Source organism: Zalophus californianus, chromosome 16 (genome assembly GCF_009762305.2).
Source record: "Zalophus californianus isolate mZalCal1 chromosome 16, mZalCal1.pri.v2, whole genome shotgun sequence".
NCBI lineage: Eukaryota > Metazoa > Chordata > Mammalia > Carnivora > Otariidae > Zalophus > Zalophus californianus.
The window spans coordinates 23,923,973-23,944,668 of record NC_045610.1 but is presented as its reverse complement, the minus strand read 5'-3'; the positions used below and the strand labels follow the sequence as shown (position 1 = coordinate 23,944,668).

At 39.9% G+C, this 20,696-nt stretch overlaps 1 protein-coding gene across 1 annotated transcript in view; it reads left to right on the top strand.

Moving 5' to 3' along the window:
• The window catches only part of TADA2A (transcriptional adaptor 2A), a 49,197-nt gene that overhangs the window by 23,124 nt on the left and 5,377 nt on the right, over nt 1-20,696 (top strand). Inside the window, 7 exon segments of the mRNA XM_035724659.1 lie at nt 784-872; nt 2,069-2,141; nt 10,889-10,952; nt 12,298-12,341; nt 15,054-15,164; nt 17,281-17,352; nt 20,033-20,165. Of these exon segments, the coding sequence (XP_035580552.1) occupies nt 784-872; nt 2,069-2,141; nt 10,889-10,952; nt 12,298-12,341; nt 15,054-15,164; nt 17,281-17,352; nt 20,033-20,165 (586 nt within the window).

Here is a 20,696-nt window from a genome sequence, read left to right as displayed (position 1 = left end):
TCTTCTAACAAAACGAAACTAAAACCATGATGAGTTATAAATGGACGTCTTTGCTGAATGACTCCCAGAAGCACAAATAATGAGATATGAATGTTTTCTTCACCACCACCCTTCCCCGCCCCTTTCCTCAGACTCTAGAAACAGTTTCATAGCCGACTAACTCAAAGCCTGACGATACCTATTTGGAAAACACTTTGGGTGGTAACATTTTGTTTTCAAATCCATTAGATCATTTGTTCCTCATAGCAACCCAGTGAGATAGGGAGAGCAAGTGCTTTTGCTTTATGCATGAGGAAACAGATTCAGAAAGGTTAAATAATTTGTGCTTCATGGGACTAGAGGATATTAGAGCTGGGACCCAATTCCAGCTAACTTCCAAATCCTGTGGGGTTTTTTGGCCCAGTTGGGTGAGATTATAAATTGATATTGGTCCTAAGGGGTAAGGGAACTGAAGCAGACAGGGTAAATACTTATGTTTCTGTAATATTAAAGAGAAGATCTTTGGTTTTCTATTACGTTAAGAAAGCACAATTCAGAAGAATTTCCCCATTTTATTTAGAGAATTTCCTAAGTTTTAGTTTCCTTTTTAAGAATTCAGTCTGTTTCCGTAATATTTATCTTTCTCACTTTTCCTTTATAAAAATGTTTTGAATTTTATTTATTCTCTCAGACACTGTTTTTTTCCCCAAACAAAAATATTTCAGAGCGTAAATGAGGACTATGTCTCTGTTACTTTTTCATGCCAATATTTTATTAACTAACTAAGAACCTAAATTCTTCCAGCTACAGATGACCCTCCCCGACCTACCTTTGACTCCTTGCTTTCTCGGGACATGGCAGGATACATGCCAGCTCGAGCAGATTTTATCGAGGTAGGAGAAACTTGTTTTTGTTTCACATGAGGCTTATATCTCTTACCTATAGGTTCCATACCACTAAAAACAGATTTTCGAGGCACTGTAATTTATAGGGCCTTTAGGCAGCCACGTTTTCTTTCATTTGAGTGTCTTTTCTCATTCATGACATTTTCACATATAAAATGTAGTTTTACATACCAAGAACCTATTTCTAAGTTGCAAAGATGTTGCTCTCATTTACTTAATAGATATGGGGTTTCTGTGGTCTGGTTCTCATTCCACCCCTCGGGCATTTCAAAGTTGTACAGTATCAGGGGTTGGCAGACTTTTTCCTTTAAGGACCAGACAGTAAATAGTTTTTGTAGACCATTAAGTCTCTGTCGCAACTAAACTGCCATTACTATGCAAAAGCAACATAAATAATGTGTAAACAAACAAACATGCTTGTGCTCCAATAAAACTTTATTTACAAAATAAGCAGTGGGCTGAAATTTGTCCATAGACTGTAGTTTGCTGATCTCTGTTCTGTATTCAGAAGTATATAAAGCATGATGAATGTGTATAAAAACTGTATATTCCTTGTTCATCCATGGAGTTAAAAACCATGTGAAAGCAATTACAAGTGTCTTGATTTATCATCTGATCCACAATGACAACGCTCCTGGAGATAATTTAAAAGTTTAGCAAACTACAATAATTTTGCCAGCCACACACAGGTCTTCATTTTGTTCATGGCAGCTGTTACTTACTGCTCCTACAAATTGTACTCATTGAGTCAAATATGAACACATCTATCCATTGAACTATATAAGCAATATCAAATAAATAGAGCCTCAAAAGGTAGTAAAAAGTAAGGTAGATGAATTAATGTAGACAGTGTTCTTATCTAAACACTTGATGGCCTATTCAGAGTTAGATTTCTCAGTTTAGATTTTATGAACAGATTACTTTTAATTTTTAGAACACTAGGTTTGGCTTTATTCCTGGACTTGAAACTTTCTCATATTTTTGCTGTCTCTACTGCCTGAAAGCCTCTCAAGCTTTTTCCTGTGACTTCTTCTTTCTTATAGTGGTTTCCTGACCATGTACTACTCCATTCGGTACTTTTTTGTTTTATTTGTTTCTTTTCTGTTTGCTTCTAAAGCATGGCTACTGTGAAGGCATTACTCAAAGCTGATGGGTTTGGGGTGGGGATTTTTTTCCCCAAACAGGAGTTTGACAATTACGCAGAATGGGACTTGAGAGACATCGATTTTGTTGAAGATGACTCGGACATTTTACATGGTAACATTTTATTTCAGCACATGTTTTTATCAATTGTAAAGTATATGGTGACACTGTGTTGGGTGCTAGGAATGAATAAAAGGATAAATAAAACACGTTCCCTGCCTTTATGGGACTCAAAACCTGGTGGGGTAAGTTGCTGCATTTACCTGTTGTTGTGTTTTGACCACATGAAAAAGATCATTTTGTGATGAGGGTGAGAATGTGGATCATGTAATGGTGGTTGGTATCCCGGGCTTGGACTGTGTGATCTTTCTTTTGACTGAGGTAAGCCTACAATGAGGTAGTCGGTTGAATGGCTCTCACTGCCTCCTTAGAAGGAAGGGAGTCAATGTGAACACCTTGGGAACTTCAGTAGCAACTGATGATGCTAGATGTTCACCATAATTTGTTACCCCAAATTTCTCTTAGCAGGGAAAAAGAATGGAAGTTCTTCAAGGGTTTTTAGACCAAGCTTGGGAAATTCTTGTTTCTCAGTACTGTTGAATTTTCAGCATTTCTGAATTCTCACCTAAGATGAGCCCTCTAAGGATTTATGTCCATTCTTGTGTTATAACATAAGTAGTTAATGCCAGCAGGGCTCTTAAAAGTGGGGGGGTTAAGACTTCCATTGAATCTCTTTTTTCCTCTCTTTCCATTTACATTGAATTACCTATTTAAAATAATCCCCAATCTTCTTTCATTTTAGTCTAGAATGAATGTGATACAATAGGTGAGTAATGCCTCCTTGGATTCTCCCACATTCCCAAACAGTGTCTTCATTGTTTCTCTTAAATCTATATCCCAGGCAGGAAAGGCAAGGAGAATCCTTGTGAATTGCAAATCAAGTTTGTATATTACATTAACTGATACTCTGTCACTGAAAAGGGCACTTGATTCTTCTCTCCATACAAGAGCTATTTAGGCATTCGTTACACCAGATCTGGGACAGAGAAAGAGTCCTCTTAAAAATTTTACCTTCAGGATTTACCATCGACATATTTCTTGAGCTGTTTTCTTCGCAAAATTTCATTCCTCCCTTTTTCTCCCACACGACTTTAAGGAAAGTGGAGGTGACGCAGATGGCACTAAAAGGAAAGCTTGAAAAGCAAAACTACTCGAGCATTCACTAGATAGACTGTATTTGTTCAGTCTTCCACTTCAGTCTCTTCCTTTCCAGCCCAGTAACTCGCGTGCTGCTCTTTTCCCCCCTCTGGGGGTGTTCCCCAACTGCAGTGTGCAGATTGCTGCCTCAGTATTTGTCAGTCACACCAGCTTTAATTAAAATGCTATTGTTTCCTGACTTGCATCTTTCTTACTCAGAATGCAAAAAAAAAAAAAAAAAAGCTCCATAAATGTCACCCTTTTAGGTAACTGTTCAAAAGTAACCAACTTTTCAAAGTCAGGATTTTCCATGTCAATAATGGCTCAACTATGTCAGAGACTTGCCAGATCACTTCTTCCCAAGGTCTTCATTCTTTAGTCTTAACATTATCAACAAAACTGTGGTAATGGTGGATATTTAATTTCACTCTTCATTCTTTGTAGAAGCAAGACTTGCAATTTCTTTTGGTACACTGTGGTTCTTTCTGTAACTAAGTAGGGCAACAGGAAAAAAAATCAGAAATAAGCTATTGATTAGCAGTTTTTGTTTCAGTTAGCATTGTCAAACCTAGAACATACTTTAGTTGTGTTCTTCCTGCAATTTCTACAGCCTTGTAAGTCTCTTGATTCTAGTTAATTTGAGCTAGAATCGAAGCATCAGTTACTGACTGTTACAATAAGCAGCTTTAACAGAATGCAAATCATCAGCCCTGCCTCCCTTTTCCCTCCCATAGTGGCAAACTATAAGATGTTCAGATGGGTGCTTTTTAAAAGATGTTGACATTTGAAAGAGGTTTAGCCGTGCTTGAGATCAAAGGGATGACTTGCTGGTGCTACAAAAGGAGGCTTTGTTTATATGGTCTAGAGTTCTTATTTAGCCCCTCTGGCTGCATGACCCACTATCCAGTGTGGTATGTATGGCCCCCAAGCCCCTGAGCTGAGCACTTTCTCCCAGAATACCCAGTGAAGGGGAGGGACTAGGAGCCCACTCCCAGTGGCAAGAGGTTTTCTTGCCAGAGACAGGCAGGAATGAGAAGGAGCTTTCTGAGCACACCTAGAACAGAGAGGGCGCACATATTTTGTGCAAATTAGGACACTGATTCTACTTCAGGCCTACTTCTGAGTCATTGTGTGATCTTGGGCAAGTCTTTGCAATCTTGCTTGCTGGTTTTTTTTTTTTCTGTGTGTGTCCACTGCCAGTAAAGGAGGGGTAACACTGTTTAGTCAGAGTATGAATGTCTCCAGTGAAGATGATATGTAATTGAGATTGGGTGTTATTACCATTCCATTACACCATTATACTCTTAATATTACTGAGCATTAGTAACATTCCTTTTATGTTCCCTCACTTATATAACTATGGCAAGGAAACAAACTAGCTGGGTTTTAGATTCCACCCCAGGGCCGAAGCCACCAAGCTCTTTTCCTCACCCCAAATTTTTGCTATGATTCATGGAATTTGTCTAATATGATGGTTTGAATTGTCCATTATAGAGGCCTGGGATACAGTGGAGGGATAATTGATTGCATTCCAGCCATACCAGAGGCTTTCAGAATGGGCCTGGAAAGGATACTGCAAGTGAAGCAGTGTCTGAGGAAGAAAATAAGGAAGTTCTGGGATCCCTGAATGACACCACCATGTATTTATTGAAATAAGCAGAAATTATTGGCTCAGAAAGAGCGACGCAGAAGACTCATAACTTGGCATTCTCCTGTGTCCTGGTATGTTTGGGATCTCAGTGTAGATGCACAGTGGTGTTCCTTTTTCCTGTGGGCCATCTCTCCCCAGTGTGCTTCCATTTGGGAAAACTGCTCCTCGATTTGTGGAATCCCCTTTCCCAGAGTTTCACAGGTTCTAAAACCCTGAGTGCAGTATCTTCATAGGGTTGCCCATTAGGACAGATTACTCTTCCTCTATTTGGAAAGCTAATTTCAGCACAATTTCTTGGCCAGGCATGGATACTCCCCCACCTTTTTTTTTTTTTTTTCCTTTTTTCTCTTCTTTGAGGCTCATATTGTCAGCCTTTAGATAATTGAATGGTTAGTAGATTAGAGGTCCGGCCTTGTCACTGTGTATACTTAGCTACCTATTGGCAGTACCCTTCCCTTTAAAGGCATGTAAAGCATGTAAAGTTTTATGCTTAGGACATCTTAGACATAAATGCTGTTAGTAATAATAGCTGATACATACAGCCCTTACTGTTTGCCAGGTACCATTCTATGCCCTTCACACGTGACCTCATTTAATCCTCACAAAACTCGGGCGCCTGGGTGGCTCAGTTGGTTAAGCGACTGCCTTCGGCTCAGGTCATGATCCTGGAGTCCCTGGATCGAGTCCCGCATCGGGTTCCCTGCTCGGCGGGGAGTCTGCTTCTCCCTCTGACCCTCTTCCCTCTCGTGCTCTCTATTTCTCATTCTCACTCTCTCAAAATAAATAATAAATAAATCTTTAAAAAAAAAAAAAAAAAAAAATCCTCACAAAACTCTATGAGTTTGGCATTATTGTCATCATCATCCACATCTCTGTTTTGTAGATGAGGAAACTGAAGAATGGAAATATCAAGTAACTTGCCTCAGGTCATATAACCTGCTAGTGACAGAGCCATCTCCAGAATCTATGTTGTTAATACTGTACAATATTTATCATCTTTACAACCTTGCATTTTTATTGCTGAGTTTTTTTGTGTGTGTTTGTGAAATGTCACATTTGTTATCTTCTATAGCTTAACCACATTGCTGAGAAGTAGGGCTAGATATTTTCCCACTTTACATTCAAGAAAGTGCACAAAGGACTTAAGTAACTATGGTTTCCTACTTGCTGACTTTAACCATTAGGTCCCATCATCTTCTTTCCTCCCCAGAATTAATTGTGTACATCTTGACCAAAAGCTTTTGGGGGAAATGACTTTTAAAAAGCTCTGCTTCTGGGGAATACCTGAGTCACAGGTTTATGCTTGTGTGGTTGCAACAGGGATTTTGATTGGCTTCCCTGCAGTTAAGGTCTCTGAGTTGGTTTTCTTGCCAAGCAAGCAGTAAGTGCCTTCTGTCAGGAAAACAGAGACATGTTGCCAGCTATTTTGAACAATGTTAGAAATACACTGCAGTGGGAAGGAACTGCCTCTGACTTCTGCCCACTTCTTGAAATATTTTAAGGCCAGCCATTTAGAAACTTTGTTATCAGTCCCCAGTGTAATCACAGGGACACAATTCTTCCTCCAAAGCTGAGATTTCAGGAGTGAATAGGTTATGGTTGGTTTTGGTTGGTTTGTTTTTAATGATCTCTGGTGCTTTGTTTACCCGCTTTCCTGGAACTTCCAGTCACTCTAAGTAGAATGTGAACCTGTGATTCTCATTCTTTCAGTGTCTGCCTTCTCATTTCTGTTCTGCCTGCTGTGCTGTGGTCCTCCCTGGGCTATTCATGCAGTTAAGATTTTATAATCAGTTGCTGCTGAGTGCAAAGAAAAGAGACGGCTTCCAAATACGCATTTTCCTCTGGGAGAATTCCAGTTCTCCCATTTGTTTCTGTGTGTGCCTTTCCTTCCATTTGTTCTCCAGAGCCAGTTGCACAGTCCAAACTATTGAAGTGATCAAGCAGTGAAACCAGTTGTCAGTATTGATAGATTTTTTTTTTTGTAGTCTCTTCAGTTTTTTTTTCTGTGTTAATTAAGTCATTCCCACACAAATCTCAGGAAACAACCTGATAAGTTAATATCTTAGATTACAGAAATATGTTTTCAGAATTAGCAATAATTTCCACTGGATCTGCAAGTCGTTTTTTATCCTATTGAACTCATCTTGTTTGGGTAGGTAAATAAGATAAGACCCACAAAGAGCTTGGAATGTGATAAGTACTCAGCTGTGTGTTAGCTGTTTACGTAGCTTTTTTTTTTCCTCCTTTTTTTGCTTCTCCTGCCTTGAACTGTTGACTGCCTAATTCTGTTTCTTATATGAAAAAGAGTTAGAGTCCACTCTAAAACTTGTGTTTGGTTAGAGACACATCCTCTCCTCCCTGTTCATACCTGCCTGTTCCACCACACAGGGATATCAAGTGCATCTCCACCAGCACACCAGTCTAGAGCTTATCAAACTACAGCAGGGTGTTAGAAAGCAGTGGGAGTATTTCATGATACCTGGGCTTTTATATGGAACAACCCTCTACATCAAGAAAGAGCTCACTTATAGAAAGAGTTCTACCTAAAAAATTTGAAAACCATTGCCTTAAATCTTGAATCTGATATTACTGAATTATTTTTAGTTGTGAATGGTTGTGAGGAAAAATAAAGCAGTGTTGTTTAGCTTTTTGAACTTACTGGATCGTCTGGGTGGCTCAGCCAGTTAAGCGGCTGCCTTTGGCTCATGTCATGATCCCAGGGTCCTGGGATCGAGCCCCACATCGGGCTCCCTCCTCAGCAGGGAGCCTGCTTCTCCCTCTCCTGCTCCCCCTACTTATGCGTGCACTCTCTCTCTCTCTCTTTATTAAAGATTTATTAAAAATAAATATTTATTTATTTGACAGCAATAGTGAGAGAGCAGGAGCAGGGGAGTGGGGAGAGGGAGAAGCAGACTCCCCACTGAGCAGGGAGCCCAAAGCTTAATCCCAGAATCCTGGGATCATGACCTGAGCTGAAGGCAGACACTTAACTGACTGAGCCACCTAGGCACCCCTAAGTAAAATCTTTAAATAAATAAAATTTTGAACTTACTAGAAATGAACAAAGAAAATCTGTAGTAACTAGTACTTTTTTCTTTATACTTAAACTTTAAAAAGTAATGCATCCACTTACCTCTTCAGATCATCCAGTTAGAATTTGTTATTTTTATCTCAGACTCAAGGCAGAATGGCCTAGATAAAGTATTCCTGGTCATTTCCCAGTGATTGAAGTTACATACATATATAGTGCGTCTGTTCATAGCCCCACATGTTAGATTTTGGTATTTCTTCCTTCTAATCTGAGTTAATCCTGAGGGCAGGTAGCAGTGAGATGCACAGTAATGAGTTAGCATGGAGTATCCAGAATTTATTTCTATTATCTTGCCAGGAATACTATACTGACACTGCCTCAGAATTGTACATTACTCAACTTCTGTTGTTTTATATTGTGAAAGAAATTCGTGATTGTAATGAGCCATTGTACTGTTCTCTTCCTTGATTGGTTGCATTTTTTTTCCTGTCTTAAAATCTAGTTTCAGGAAGCAAAAGTGTGGGTTTCAAATTATTGCGCCGCGGTACCCTCAGAGACTACTGGGAAAGGTCGCTGGAGGTAGAGTAAGGAAGAGGTTCAGCTAAAGCTGATCTAACTTGTCCGTTTCAGATAAGAACACATTTGAAAACAACGTTTTAAAAGTTACTCTAGGAGAACATGCAAATCTGTGTTGACTCATTGCCCCCATGGGTTAAACTTGAATTTGTATCTCACATCCTTCTGATGAGCAATGAGATTATATTGCCTTTTTTGTTTATCAGTATTACAGAGGCTCTAGGCTCTATTTTGGTTCAGTGAAGCTCACTACCCTGGAAGACGTGATTGTCATACACAGTAAATTCTTTGCTGCGCGCCTGGTGTGTTAAATTTTATTACCTACCATCTGAATAGCATATTTTAGATTTTCAAAGGACGCGTGTCAGGTCATTATGTTGTGCTCTAGAGCCTCTTTCTTCTGTGACTACATTCAGTAATTAAAACAAAACCCATCAAACTCTCAACTTACACAAAGCCTAAGGGGATAACAAGTTATTAAGATAGTTCCAGAATCTACTGAAATCATTAAATTTTAAGATTCCTTCAGAATCCATGTGCCTGGGTGGCTCAGTCGTTAAGCGTCTGCCTTCGGCTCAGGTCATGATCCCAGGGTCCTGGGATCGAGCCCCACATCGGGCATCGGTCTCCCCACTTGGCTGGGAGTCTGCTTCTCCCTCTGCCCCTCTTCCCCCCACTTGTGCTCTCTCTCCCTCTCTCTCTTTCTCTCAAATAAATAAAATCTTAAAAAAAAATTTCCTTCAGAATCCATGGATTATAGTTAAGGATGGTTTGTGTAGCACAGTGCCAAATCAAGTAGTCTTCATAGTTTCTTCTAGAGCTGTTAATGGTTGGTCTTTATTTCTTAACTTCAGAGGGTCTTCAGGTTATAAAAAGCCTATGGAAGTTGTTTACTTCTGAGTTTGTTTTTTTTTTTAAACACTCATTTCATTTTTAGTTAAGCCAGATTACTCTCACAGAGAAAGTAAACATGTTGGGCAATTTCAGTGTCTCTCCTACTCCAAGGCTTTAGAATCAAACTGGGTTTGGATCCCTGCTCCGTACTTAGCAGCTCTGTGAGCGAGGGCAGATGGTTTCGCCTGCATGGTGTATAGGGCATATGAAGGAATGGTAGGAAACGAGACTGGGAAGATGGGGAGATTCAAGGCAATAAGGAGTTTTGTATAATATGTGAGGGTTTGAACTCCTGTAAGTGGATGGGAAGCCACTGGAAAAATTGTCAGCAGGGGAAATACACCATCAGAGTATGCTTAAAAACATTACCCTGGTACCACTTGAAGGGTTGAATTAGAATAAGGTAGAACTGGAGTTACTAAAAAGTACACACAGTGCTCTAGGTGAGACAAGATACTGAAGCTAAGGAATAGGATTAGGGACAAAGAGGAAGAGATGAATTCAAGACAGACTGAAGCATTCAATATAGGTAAGACTCACTGACTGGATATGGAGGGAGGGGAGGGAGAGTCAGGCTGATTTCTGTCTTGGACAACAGAGTTTTGGGAAAGAGGTAAAGTACAAGTTTGTAACTGAGGACTATGTGAGTAGAGATACCCAGATAGGATCTGGAGCTTAAAATAAATATCTGAGTCTGAGATTATATATTTTGATGTACTTGGAACCATAGGAGTGGATGAGTTTATAGGAATAAGGTGAGGGGTGAAAAGAAAGATGAGAACAGAACCCTGAGGAACTCTGAAGCTGGAAAAATTGGCCAGGGAAAGAAAGAGAACCAGAACTACTGTATTGATGAAACCTTTTGCCGTCTACTGACTGTTTTCTCCCTGTGTCTTTAACATGAGGCTAAAGCCAGGAAAGGATTGGGACATGCGCAACAAAGCAGAGCATAGCTTTGGGGTTGTTAGGCTAGTTAGTGGAACTTTTCACTACTGCATGCAAAACTATCCCCTAAATAGTTGTTGCTCCACAACTGAAAAGTGCTACTCTGGAAAAATGTCTCTGCTGCACCTTATTCACATCAGTCTTTTTTGATATTGTCTCCTGAACTTACTCCTGGAGGTTATAACCCCGGTCAATATTCATTTTATGACTACTCTAATAGATGCGATTTCTAGTCCGTGTATGACCAAAGTTCAGACTCCTGTTGTATGAAACCTAGTAATATGCATAACAAGGCATGGCCAAAAGAGGTGTTCAGTAGAAAGCAGAAATTGTTATCTATAGGGTAATGCCATATAAACATATACATAGGAAAAAAGATCTTCACTGTAATTTACTGACAAAGAAATTCAGTATCCTAGGATATTTTTGTTTCCAAGAGACAAAGTGCCTAGACCAGTGAGTGTGGAATAGTTAGCAATATGAGGTTCAAAGTTTAAGACCGTTCGGATAAAAGATTTATTTTTGTCTTGGCTTTATATCTGTGTGTGTGTATGTGTTTGTTTATAGCTCTGAAGATGGCTGTAGTAGATATCTATCATTCCAGGTTAAAGGAGAGACAAAGACGAAAAAAGTAAGTACAGAAAACCATCCAGCCTTCTTTCAGGTATGGACTATTGACCACATATAGCCCATAAGAACATTCTACTTGTGGCTTGTCTTGTGACCTTGAGGAAGACACTTATTTTCCTTGGTCCTTAATTTTTCCATCTGTCAAATGCAGATAATAATACTTGTCCTTTGTTTGTTTGTTTTTTACTTGCTCTTTCTTACCCTTCCTTGATGTTACGATGACCATTGAATAATATGGGTGCACTGTTTTAAGGAAAAAAGGAACAAGATAAATTCAAGGTGTTATCAAATTGTTATGCTTTTTTTTTTTAATGCATTCATTCTAACTGCTCATTTTTTATGAGAAGTCTTACCTAAAAAGATTTCAAAGAAATTCTGAACAGGTTTCAGGCAGTTACTCCTTCTCTTTGCTGCAGAATAAAAAACATGCATTCAGACTGAGAAATTATGGATCCCAGACCCCTGTTAGCTTACAGAGACTGTTAACAGTTCAGGAAAGGGTATGCAGGGGGTATGAGCATGTGTGTATGTTATCATGGTGTTACAGACTAGAAACACAATGGCATCACAACAAAAAAAGGAATAGGACTTGGGAGGCACTCTTGAGGGACCAAGATGTGACCTTAAAGTAAAGCGTGCCTAGAGTCAGCTTCTGAGAAGTGCCGGAGGAGATTACCCAGCTGCCCCTGTGAGAAGCTTCGTCACTAGTCATGAATACCTGCAGTTCCAGACACAGCTCTGCATGGTTTACCTAAATTCTGTTTTTGCTGTGCACACATACACACACATAATTCGAACTAGCCAGTATTGTGGAACTCAGTGGTTGAGGATGCTGTTAGATCTTATGTTGAGGCCCTTCCACTAAACATGCACAATATTTATTTCAAACAGCTTCAAAACGTTCTGTGAATGTACACATGTACAGTTGTAAATGTTGAAGGTGTGATCACGGCGCCCTTTTATGGTTTAGCTGTTTCCCTTTAAATGACTGTTCTCAATTATCAGTTCCCTAAATTAAACAGATTAATTCTTATGACACAGACACAGATTCCCTTCTGTTTCATTCCAAGTTATAGACATGTTTTTCAGTATTTTTGAGTGCTCATTCATTCATCCAGCAAATAGTTGCTGAGAGTCTATCAGGTCCAAGGAGAGGAAAAATATATGATGCTTGAAAGCCTAAAATTTTGTTAGCAGACTCACTACCCTTCAGAACTTTGTGGGGAGTGATGGTGTCTTTGAACCTCAGTATTCCACCTCATAGTGTTTCAAATGTGTAATAAAAACTGCATGTGGAAGACATTAGATGTGGAACTAATTATACAGTATTGTGGTTTTCGTCCTAGAATTATAAGAGACCATGGATTAATCAACCTGAGAAAGTTTCAGTGTAAGTATTAGCTGCTTTCTTTATTTTAAAATTTCTTCCAACATTATTGAACAGTCTTGAACAAATCATTTATGGCAGTAGTTCTTAATCCAGGTTGCATATTAGCATCATGTAGGTAGCTTTTTTTTTTTAAGTAATCTCCACACCCATTGTGGGGCTCAAACTCACGACACCAAGATCAGGAGTCATATGCACTACCGACTGAGCCAGCCAGGCGCCCCAGCATATCATGTTGGAAGCTTTAAAAAAAATTCTGATGCCTGGGTATCACTTGAGACGAATTAAGTCAGAATCTCTGAGGGTTAATGCTAGAGCATTTTTAAGAAATCTTCAAGGAAATTCTGTTACATAGTAGAGTTCAGAACCATTAATGTATGATCAACACTTGTATGATACTTCCTTTTTTTTTTTTAGTAGTATGGTAATTACAGCATGAATATTGATAGGTCATTTTCTGGAACTGGGTAGGAACTATATGTTAACCTTGATCATTGGGTTGTTAAACATTTTTATGGGAAAAGCAACCATTATTTTGCATAGTAGTGGACAAACAGGCATCTAGCATTGTATGATGGTGATAGTAAAACTATAATGACTTCTAAGTGAATGCACGCTTTGACCTACTGTTCTAAATATTGGAGATACCTAGGCTGAGCAGAAAGTCTCTGTACTTTTTCTTCTACACTGTAGAGTTTGTTCAGCAAATAAGAATGATGACTCATAATGATTACAATATTTATATAGAAATGTTAGAATACTTGCATGTCACAGTAGTCCTTTTTGTAGAAGTTCCTAACGATTATTGTGCTTCTTATCCTAGTTGATAGAATCTTAGAGGGCTTGACACTCTGTGCCATTGTAGGGTTCACGTCAGCCAGTCATGGGTTAAATGTTTTTTAATATAGTTGTGATCATAAGTATGTTACATTTTTTTTTCCACTTTCTGTTACACTTTTTCAAGTGATGGAGGTGTTTTGAAGATGTCCCTCTTAATAGTTATATAATATGTTGTGTGTATATATAAGTATATAACATGCTAAACTTTTGTTATTTAGCTTATTTTCAGTTTTTTGAATCATTATAAATAATCCTATGATGAATTTGTGAATAAAGCTTTATATATATGTAGAATTTTCTTTAAGGTAGATTCCCAGAAATGGAGGTAATAGGTCAAAAAATGTGATCATTAAAAATGCTTGACCTGCGCTGCCAGATTCTTTTCCAAAAGATGGTTGTACCAACTTACATTCCTTCTAGCAATGGATGAGATTGCTTGTTTAACCTCATCCGTCATTGAGGACTGTGGGTTTGCAAAATAACTCAGGATCAGATTTCCATTGCCCTTTCTATAGACAATTATTGGTCATATTCTAGTAGCTACAATAGTGGCTTCCTATGTCTGAATGCCTGGGCTTTCAATAATAGGTCAGTAGGGGTTTGACCAAGGTCAATAGACCTTGACTCTCATATAAACTCTATTCTCAGCTGGTAAACAGAGGTCAGTTTAGCCTGATTATTCTTTTAATTATTTTGTACGTTTAGAAGCTGAGAGGAGGCTTTGTTGGTTTCAGAGGTCTCAATTGCCATTATAGTGAGTGTATGTGACCTTAATATTGTAGGCAGAGGGGTTTTTTCATCAAATTTAAAGTTTTTACTCCTCTAATTCTTCCGTATTATCCCTGTAGGGTGTTTTTTTGCTTTTGGTTTTGGCGGGGGAGGGTTTGGTAGTTAAAATAGTCTGTGGCTGCCCATCAAATCAGCGCCTGGAATTTATGGATAAGACTGTCTCCCTCAAGGGAAGAGGTTCAGCTGAGGAAAGGACTTAATTTAAATAACTGTCATGATAGAAAGCTTGTAGTCCAAAAGTGAGCAGAACTAGCTTAGTTCCTGATTAGCTCATCTAATCCCCTAGTTTCAGCCTAGTTCATCTGATTGAAATGACCAAGTAGCACTTCTGGCTACTCCAACCTACCACGTACTGTTGGTAGGTTTTACTCCCCATCTTCTTTGCCGATACCACTTTTTATTAGAAATTTGGTCGTTAGTGATCCTCAGAGTTACTGACTGTGGCTACCCTGTGTATATACCATTTACGTGGATGATAGTTATCAAAATATAACTTCATTAGTAGTAAATTTAGTTGTGGTACTTAGTTTAGAGGAAGGGAAAATGACCCGAATAGAGAGTGAAGAAATAAACACCTCACTGGAGGCCATGTTGGTAGGGAGATTTCTGGTGGGGCATGAAAGATAGCACACTTTTTTTCTAGGCTAGTCCACCTCTTCTAGATGGATTATTGTATCTGTACTTTCCTTGTTTTCCTACGGAAGTTAATACCAGAAATTTTGCCCAACATTGTTCCTAAGAATACAGTGATACGCCTTTAATCATCTTTCCCGTTACTGGCAACAGTCCCTGCATCTGTACAGATGAAGAGCTTGAGGTGTGGAGGTCACCAGGCGCTCAGTGATGCAGACGGTCTTCAGTTCTCCAGGGATAACAACATCCCTGTGTGATAGTCACTGGGATGTTCTTATCTTTTTGATTAGTGTTTTGCATTCTTGGCTTTCCTGTTTGCTTCCTGTCATGGGTAAATTAGTCATGTGAGGTTAGGAATAGTGTCCTTCCATCTCACTTCTTGTAAAAGAAATGCAGAGAACTTAGAGATTCTTATATTCTCTATGGCATGGTTGTTTTTTATGTTCTCTGTAGTAATGGAACGGCGGTATCCCAAGGAAGTCCAAGACCTTTACGAAACAATGAGGCGATTTGCAAGGATAGTGGGGCCAATGGAGCACGACAAGTTCATTGAAAGCCACGCACGTAGGTGCTTTTCAAGCCTTGCGCAAGTGTGTGTGTGTGTGTGTGTGTGTGTGTGTTGATATAAATAGGAGAGAAATGGTATGTTTTAGGTGAAGTTCTATAAATAAATAAATGGATATTTTTATCTTTTCTTCCCCTTTATTACCATGAACTAAATTTGGGACCTTGGGGGTGGGACAGAAGAGGTTAAAAAGGCTGGTAGCTTTCTTTTTTCCCAGCTAAGCAGTAGTTTAGTAGTTTCTCCCCCCACTTTTTATTATGGGAGTTTTCAAATATATACAAAGATAGAGATAATAGTGTAATGAACCCCCATGTACCCATCACCCAGCTTCAGCAATTAACACATGGCCAGTCCAGCTTCATTTTTATCACCCCCTTTTCTCTCACCCTCAACTGGATTATTTTGAAGCAAATCACAGACATCAGATCATTTTGTTCACAAATATTTTATTTTATTTTTTTATTTTTTTATTTTTTTAAAGATTTTATTTATTTATTCATGAGAGACAGAGAGAGAGAGAGAGGCAGAGGGAGAAGCAGGCTCCCAAGGAGCAGGGAGCCCGATGCGGGACTCGATCCCAGGACCCTGGGATCATGACCTGAGCCGAAGGCAGACGCTTAACCATCTGAGCCACCCAGGCGCCCTCACAAATATTTTAGTATTAAAACTAGTTTTTAAAATGGGGACAGAGTTGGATAACTCATGGAGCTAGTACCTCCATCATTCTCTCTTTTTTTAAGTTTTTATTTTATTTTATTTTAAGATTTTATGTATTCATTTGAGAGAGAGAGAGCGCGCACAAGCAGGGGGAGAGGGAGAAGCAGACTCCCCGCTGATCAGGGAGCCTGATGCGGGGCTCGATCCCAGGACCCTGAGGTTATGACCAGAGCCGAAGGCAGACTCCCAACCAACTGAGCCACCCAGGCTCCCTCATCATTCTCTCTTTTTTTTTTAGGTAAAAAAAAAAAAATGCTTTTTTATTTCCTTAAGTAATCTCTGTGCCCAGTGTGGGGCTCGAACTCACAACCCCAAGATCAAGAGTCCCGTGCTGTATGGACCGAGCCAGCCAGGCTCCCCAGTACTTGCACCATTCTTTTGCCTGTCTTTCTGAGAGACTCTACCCAATTACCATTTGATTTTTCACAATAAAAAAATTGAAGTTGTTAAGGCAGTGAGGCCTACACTTTATAGTAATCTGGACTGGGTGGCTTACGCTATACCTTTCATCACTAGATTTATGTATTTGACCCTCAAATTTAGTTCTGGGAAAATGCTTTACCAAGCATCTTGGCCTGTTCTCATCATGCAGATATTTACTGCATGGCATTGCAGGCATTTATCTGGGCCAGGTTGGTTGTCCTCATCAAGCACCCTGTTTGGTTGGCATTCTTTGTGTGGTTTGTACTGGGTGACTGTCTTTTACTTCCTGTCCCAGTTTGTGCCATCCCTGGTTTATGTGTCATTCCAAAGAATTACACCCCATGGATTGTTCAGGCTCGTCCTTCATCATGCTCTCTTTCAAAGCACTCAGATATGAATGTTTTATCATGTAATAATCCAAGCAGTTGCAACCTGAGCTGTGCACTCAGAGGAGGCAGAAATCTTTGGTTTATGGAAAACAATGCTCTTTTGTTCCTATAGGAGAAAAGCTGTAAAGAAACTATCTGGGACTTGAGCACAGAGCTTTTGTCTTTTGCTTGCAAAAGGGCCACATCAAGTAATAGCAGAGACAGGTTTTATAAAAGAATTTGGTTATGTGGATAGACCTGTTAATAGAGGATAAATAGAGCGGGGAAACTTAGTTGTTTAAAGAAATTGTATTTGTTCCTTCTGTAGCTAAATGAACTCAGCCGGTTCACTGTATGTTTTCTGGGGGACAGTTCCAGCTGCATTTTCCAGTTGGCCATGGCAGCCAAAAGATGACTAGCATAGGCTTTCCTCAGCTTGTGGGTAAAATTTCTAATGAGATGTCACCAATGTATAGGATCCCGCAAACGGAATTGCCCGGTCTCGTATATAAAGCAGAATTACTGAAAATATTCAATAGCAAAAGTGCTCATTGATGATGATTTTGTTTTTCCAACTTTTCTCCTTCATTCTTCTTGGCATAAACAGTGGAATTTGAACTCCGAAGGGAAATCAAGAGGCTCCAGGAATACAGGACAGCAGGCATTACCAATTTTTGTAGTAAGTATGCTTAAGCTACACATTGTATCAGGGGCAAGTGTCTTCTAAACACATAGAGGAAGTCTCTGTTTGAGGCCATGTGGATTTTTTTTTAAACGAGCTTTCCTTTTTTGGAGTAAGTTTTTGATCTTTCCAGTCAAGTCTCAATCCTTATAAATTCCATTGTATGGATTATCTCAGGTAAAATAAAAGTGACTACACAAAAGAGAGGTGCTGCTTTAGATTTGGGAATCTGCTGTGGCCTTTAAAAAAGAAAAAAGGATTTTGTATTCTAATTTTTAGCCTCAGCCTTTTAATATTTTGTGATGCATGGTCTGATCATTTGTATTAACCAAGCTTCAAATGGCTCTATGTGCTTGCATCCCAGTTACTTAAGGTAATAATAATAATTATATTAATAGCAGCTAACATCTAAATAGCAGCTGTTTACCATACACCAGGCCCTGTGCTAAGTATTTCACCTGGATGTTATCATGTGATTCTCATAACAAACAGGAGATAGGCATTGTTATTTCCATGTAATGAGGAAACTAAGGTTTGAAATGGTTAAAGAGATACTTGTGATAGAGCCAGGTCGTAAGGGAAGGCAGTGTGTTACAGTAGTTAAAGAGCTTGAGGTCTAGAATTGGACAGGTTGGCTTTGGGTTCTGGCTCTCCTGTTCATCAGATTTGTAATTTTGTTTGGGTTTCAATTTTCCAAGTCTAAGAGTTAGTAAGATTAAATTAGAGATAATGCATGAAAACAGCACAGTAACTGGCCCACAGTAAATGCTCAATAAATGGCAGTTTCTCTTGTTTTGTTAGATCTTTTTTTTTTTTTTTAAGATTTTTATTTATTTGACAGAGAGAGAGACAGTGAGAGAGGAAATACAAGCAAGGGGAGTGGTAGAGGGAGAAGCAGGCTTCCCGCTGAGCAGGGAGCCTGATGTGGGGCTCAGTCCCAGGACCGTGGGATCATGACCTGGGCCAAAGACAGATGCCCAACAGACTGAGCCACCCAGGCACCCCATGTTTTGTTAGGTCTTTAGCATTCCCTCCTTCCTGTTGCTTGAAAGCTATCACCCACTACCCATGAGAAGTAGCCTTGTGGGGTGTAAGTTCAGCCTAGTGTAATGGTTCTTTATTTTAAACAATGGAAACCAATTCAAAATGAAATTTTATGTAGAGCCCTAATCTATAAATAAGAGGAAAGTGGGACTACTTTGAAGTCTGATGGTGCAGGTCATGTACAGAACCCAAGACCACCTGTACATGGTAGTGTCTTTGTTCTTTACAGTAACCCCTGAGATATTTTCATGGGCTCCTGGGGCTTTATGGAACATGGCTTAAAACCTCACTGGTTTGGTTACTTTGGAATCTGTACACCTTTGTTAACATGTAGAAAACACCATGCAACCTTTGTTTAATAAGAGGCTGATACCAGGTTTTGCTTACCTGATACTGATTGCATCTGGGAAAGGAATCGTGCTGTCAATGAGGACTTATTTTTATTTGTAATTTTAATTGGTTTTTAAAAGAAGAGTGTATGCATATAGGACTTGTGTAACTTTGAAAAACATGACCATATTAAAAGTTAGTTACTTTTGGGGGGTGGAAACATAAGTGACTCTTACTTTCTTTGTATTTTTCTGTTTGGGGGTTTTTGCCTCCAAATTTCTTAAAGCTAGGAAGAGAATAAAAATTTAATTATTTCTTGTCAAAAAAGGGATTTCAAACTAAGGGAATCACGTTGCTCTTAAAAAAATAATTTTGGGGAGTGCCTCAGTGGCTGAGTCAGTTGAGTGTCCAACTTTTGGTTTTGACTCGGGTCATGATCTCAGGGTCGTGAATTGAGCCCTGTGTCAGGCTCCCCACTCAGCACAGAATCTGCTTGAGATTCTTTCTCCTTCCCCCTGTTTCTTCCCCTGCCCGTGATCTCTCTCTAAAATAAATAAATAGGGGCACCTGGGTGGTTCAGTTGGTTAAATGTCTGACTCTTAGTTTCGGCTCAGATCATGATTTTATGGTCTTGGGATCAAGCCTGGCGTGGGGCTCTGCACTCAGCGTGGAGTCTGCTTGAGATTCTCTCCCTCTGCACCTCTCCCTGCTCATGCTTGCTCACTCTCTCTCTCTCTTTCTCTTTCTCTCAAGTAAATAAATCTCTTAAAAAAATAAATAAATAGCGGCGCCTGGGTGGCTCAGTTGGTTAAGTGTCTGCCTTCAGCTTGGGTCGTGATCCCGGAGTCCTGGGATGGAGCCCCACTTGGGAGCCTGCTTCTCCCTCTGCCTGTCTCTCCCCCTGCTCATGCTCTCTCTTGCTCACTCACTGTCTCAAATAAATAAATCTTTAAAAAATAAATAAAATCTTTTAAAAAAATAATTGTGGAAGCAGTTTTTTGTGTTTTATTAAAAATTTATTTATTTTAGAGAGAGAGTGGGAGGCGCTAAGGGAAAGGGAGAGAATCTCAAGCAGACTCCCCACTGAGCACGGAGCCCCACACAGGGCTCCATCCCACGACCCTGAGATCATGACCACAGCCAAAACCGAGAATCAGACACTTCACCGACTGAGCCACCTGGGCGCCCCAGAAGCAGTTTTGCAAAAGAAACCAAAAAGCGGCAAACTGCTGGTCAGTGAGGAAGCCTTTCAATTAGTTCTGCTGCGTTGTCATCGCAGTCCTGCTGTTTTCATCACCTTCAGGTGCCAGAACCTATGACCACCTCAAGAAGACGCGAGAGGAGGAGCGCCTTAAACGCACCATGCTCTCGGAAGTCCTGCAGTACATCCAGGACAGCAGTGCTTGCCATCAGTGGCTCCGGCGGCAGGCTGACATGTGGGTAATTAGTCCAGGGAGGAGGGGCGTCTTCTTGGATGCTTTGGCTTTTACAGGTAGTTTCAGACATTTCCATGGGGACCCCACCCACATGGCAGAGTCGTAATAATTGGGTAGCTAGAAAAACTCAGAATTCTAATCTTAGCAGTCTGTCTCAGAAACACTGCGATACTGATAGTTTTGAGAAATATAGCCGGCCCGTAGAGGCCTACTTTGCTACTTTGATCTTCTTTTTAAAAATTAGTAAATCGCCCCACCATGCCTCCTCTTTCCACCCCATTATCTAATGGATTGATTTCCATTGGCGAATCATGTCCCTGTCATTTCCCCATGATTAGTCTCCATGATGTTCCAGACTAAGAGCTCTTCTTAACAAATCCAGGCAGTTTTTTTTTTTTAAGATTTTTATTTATTTATTTAACAGAGATAGCACAAGTAGGCAGAGCCGCAGACAGAGGTAGAGGGAGAAGCAGGCTCTCTGCCGAGCAGGGAGCCTGACGCAGGGCTCGATCCCAGGACCCCAGGATCATG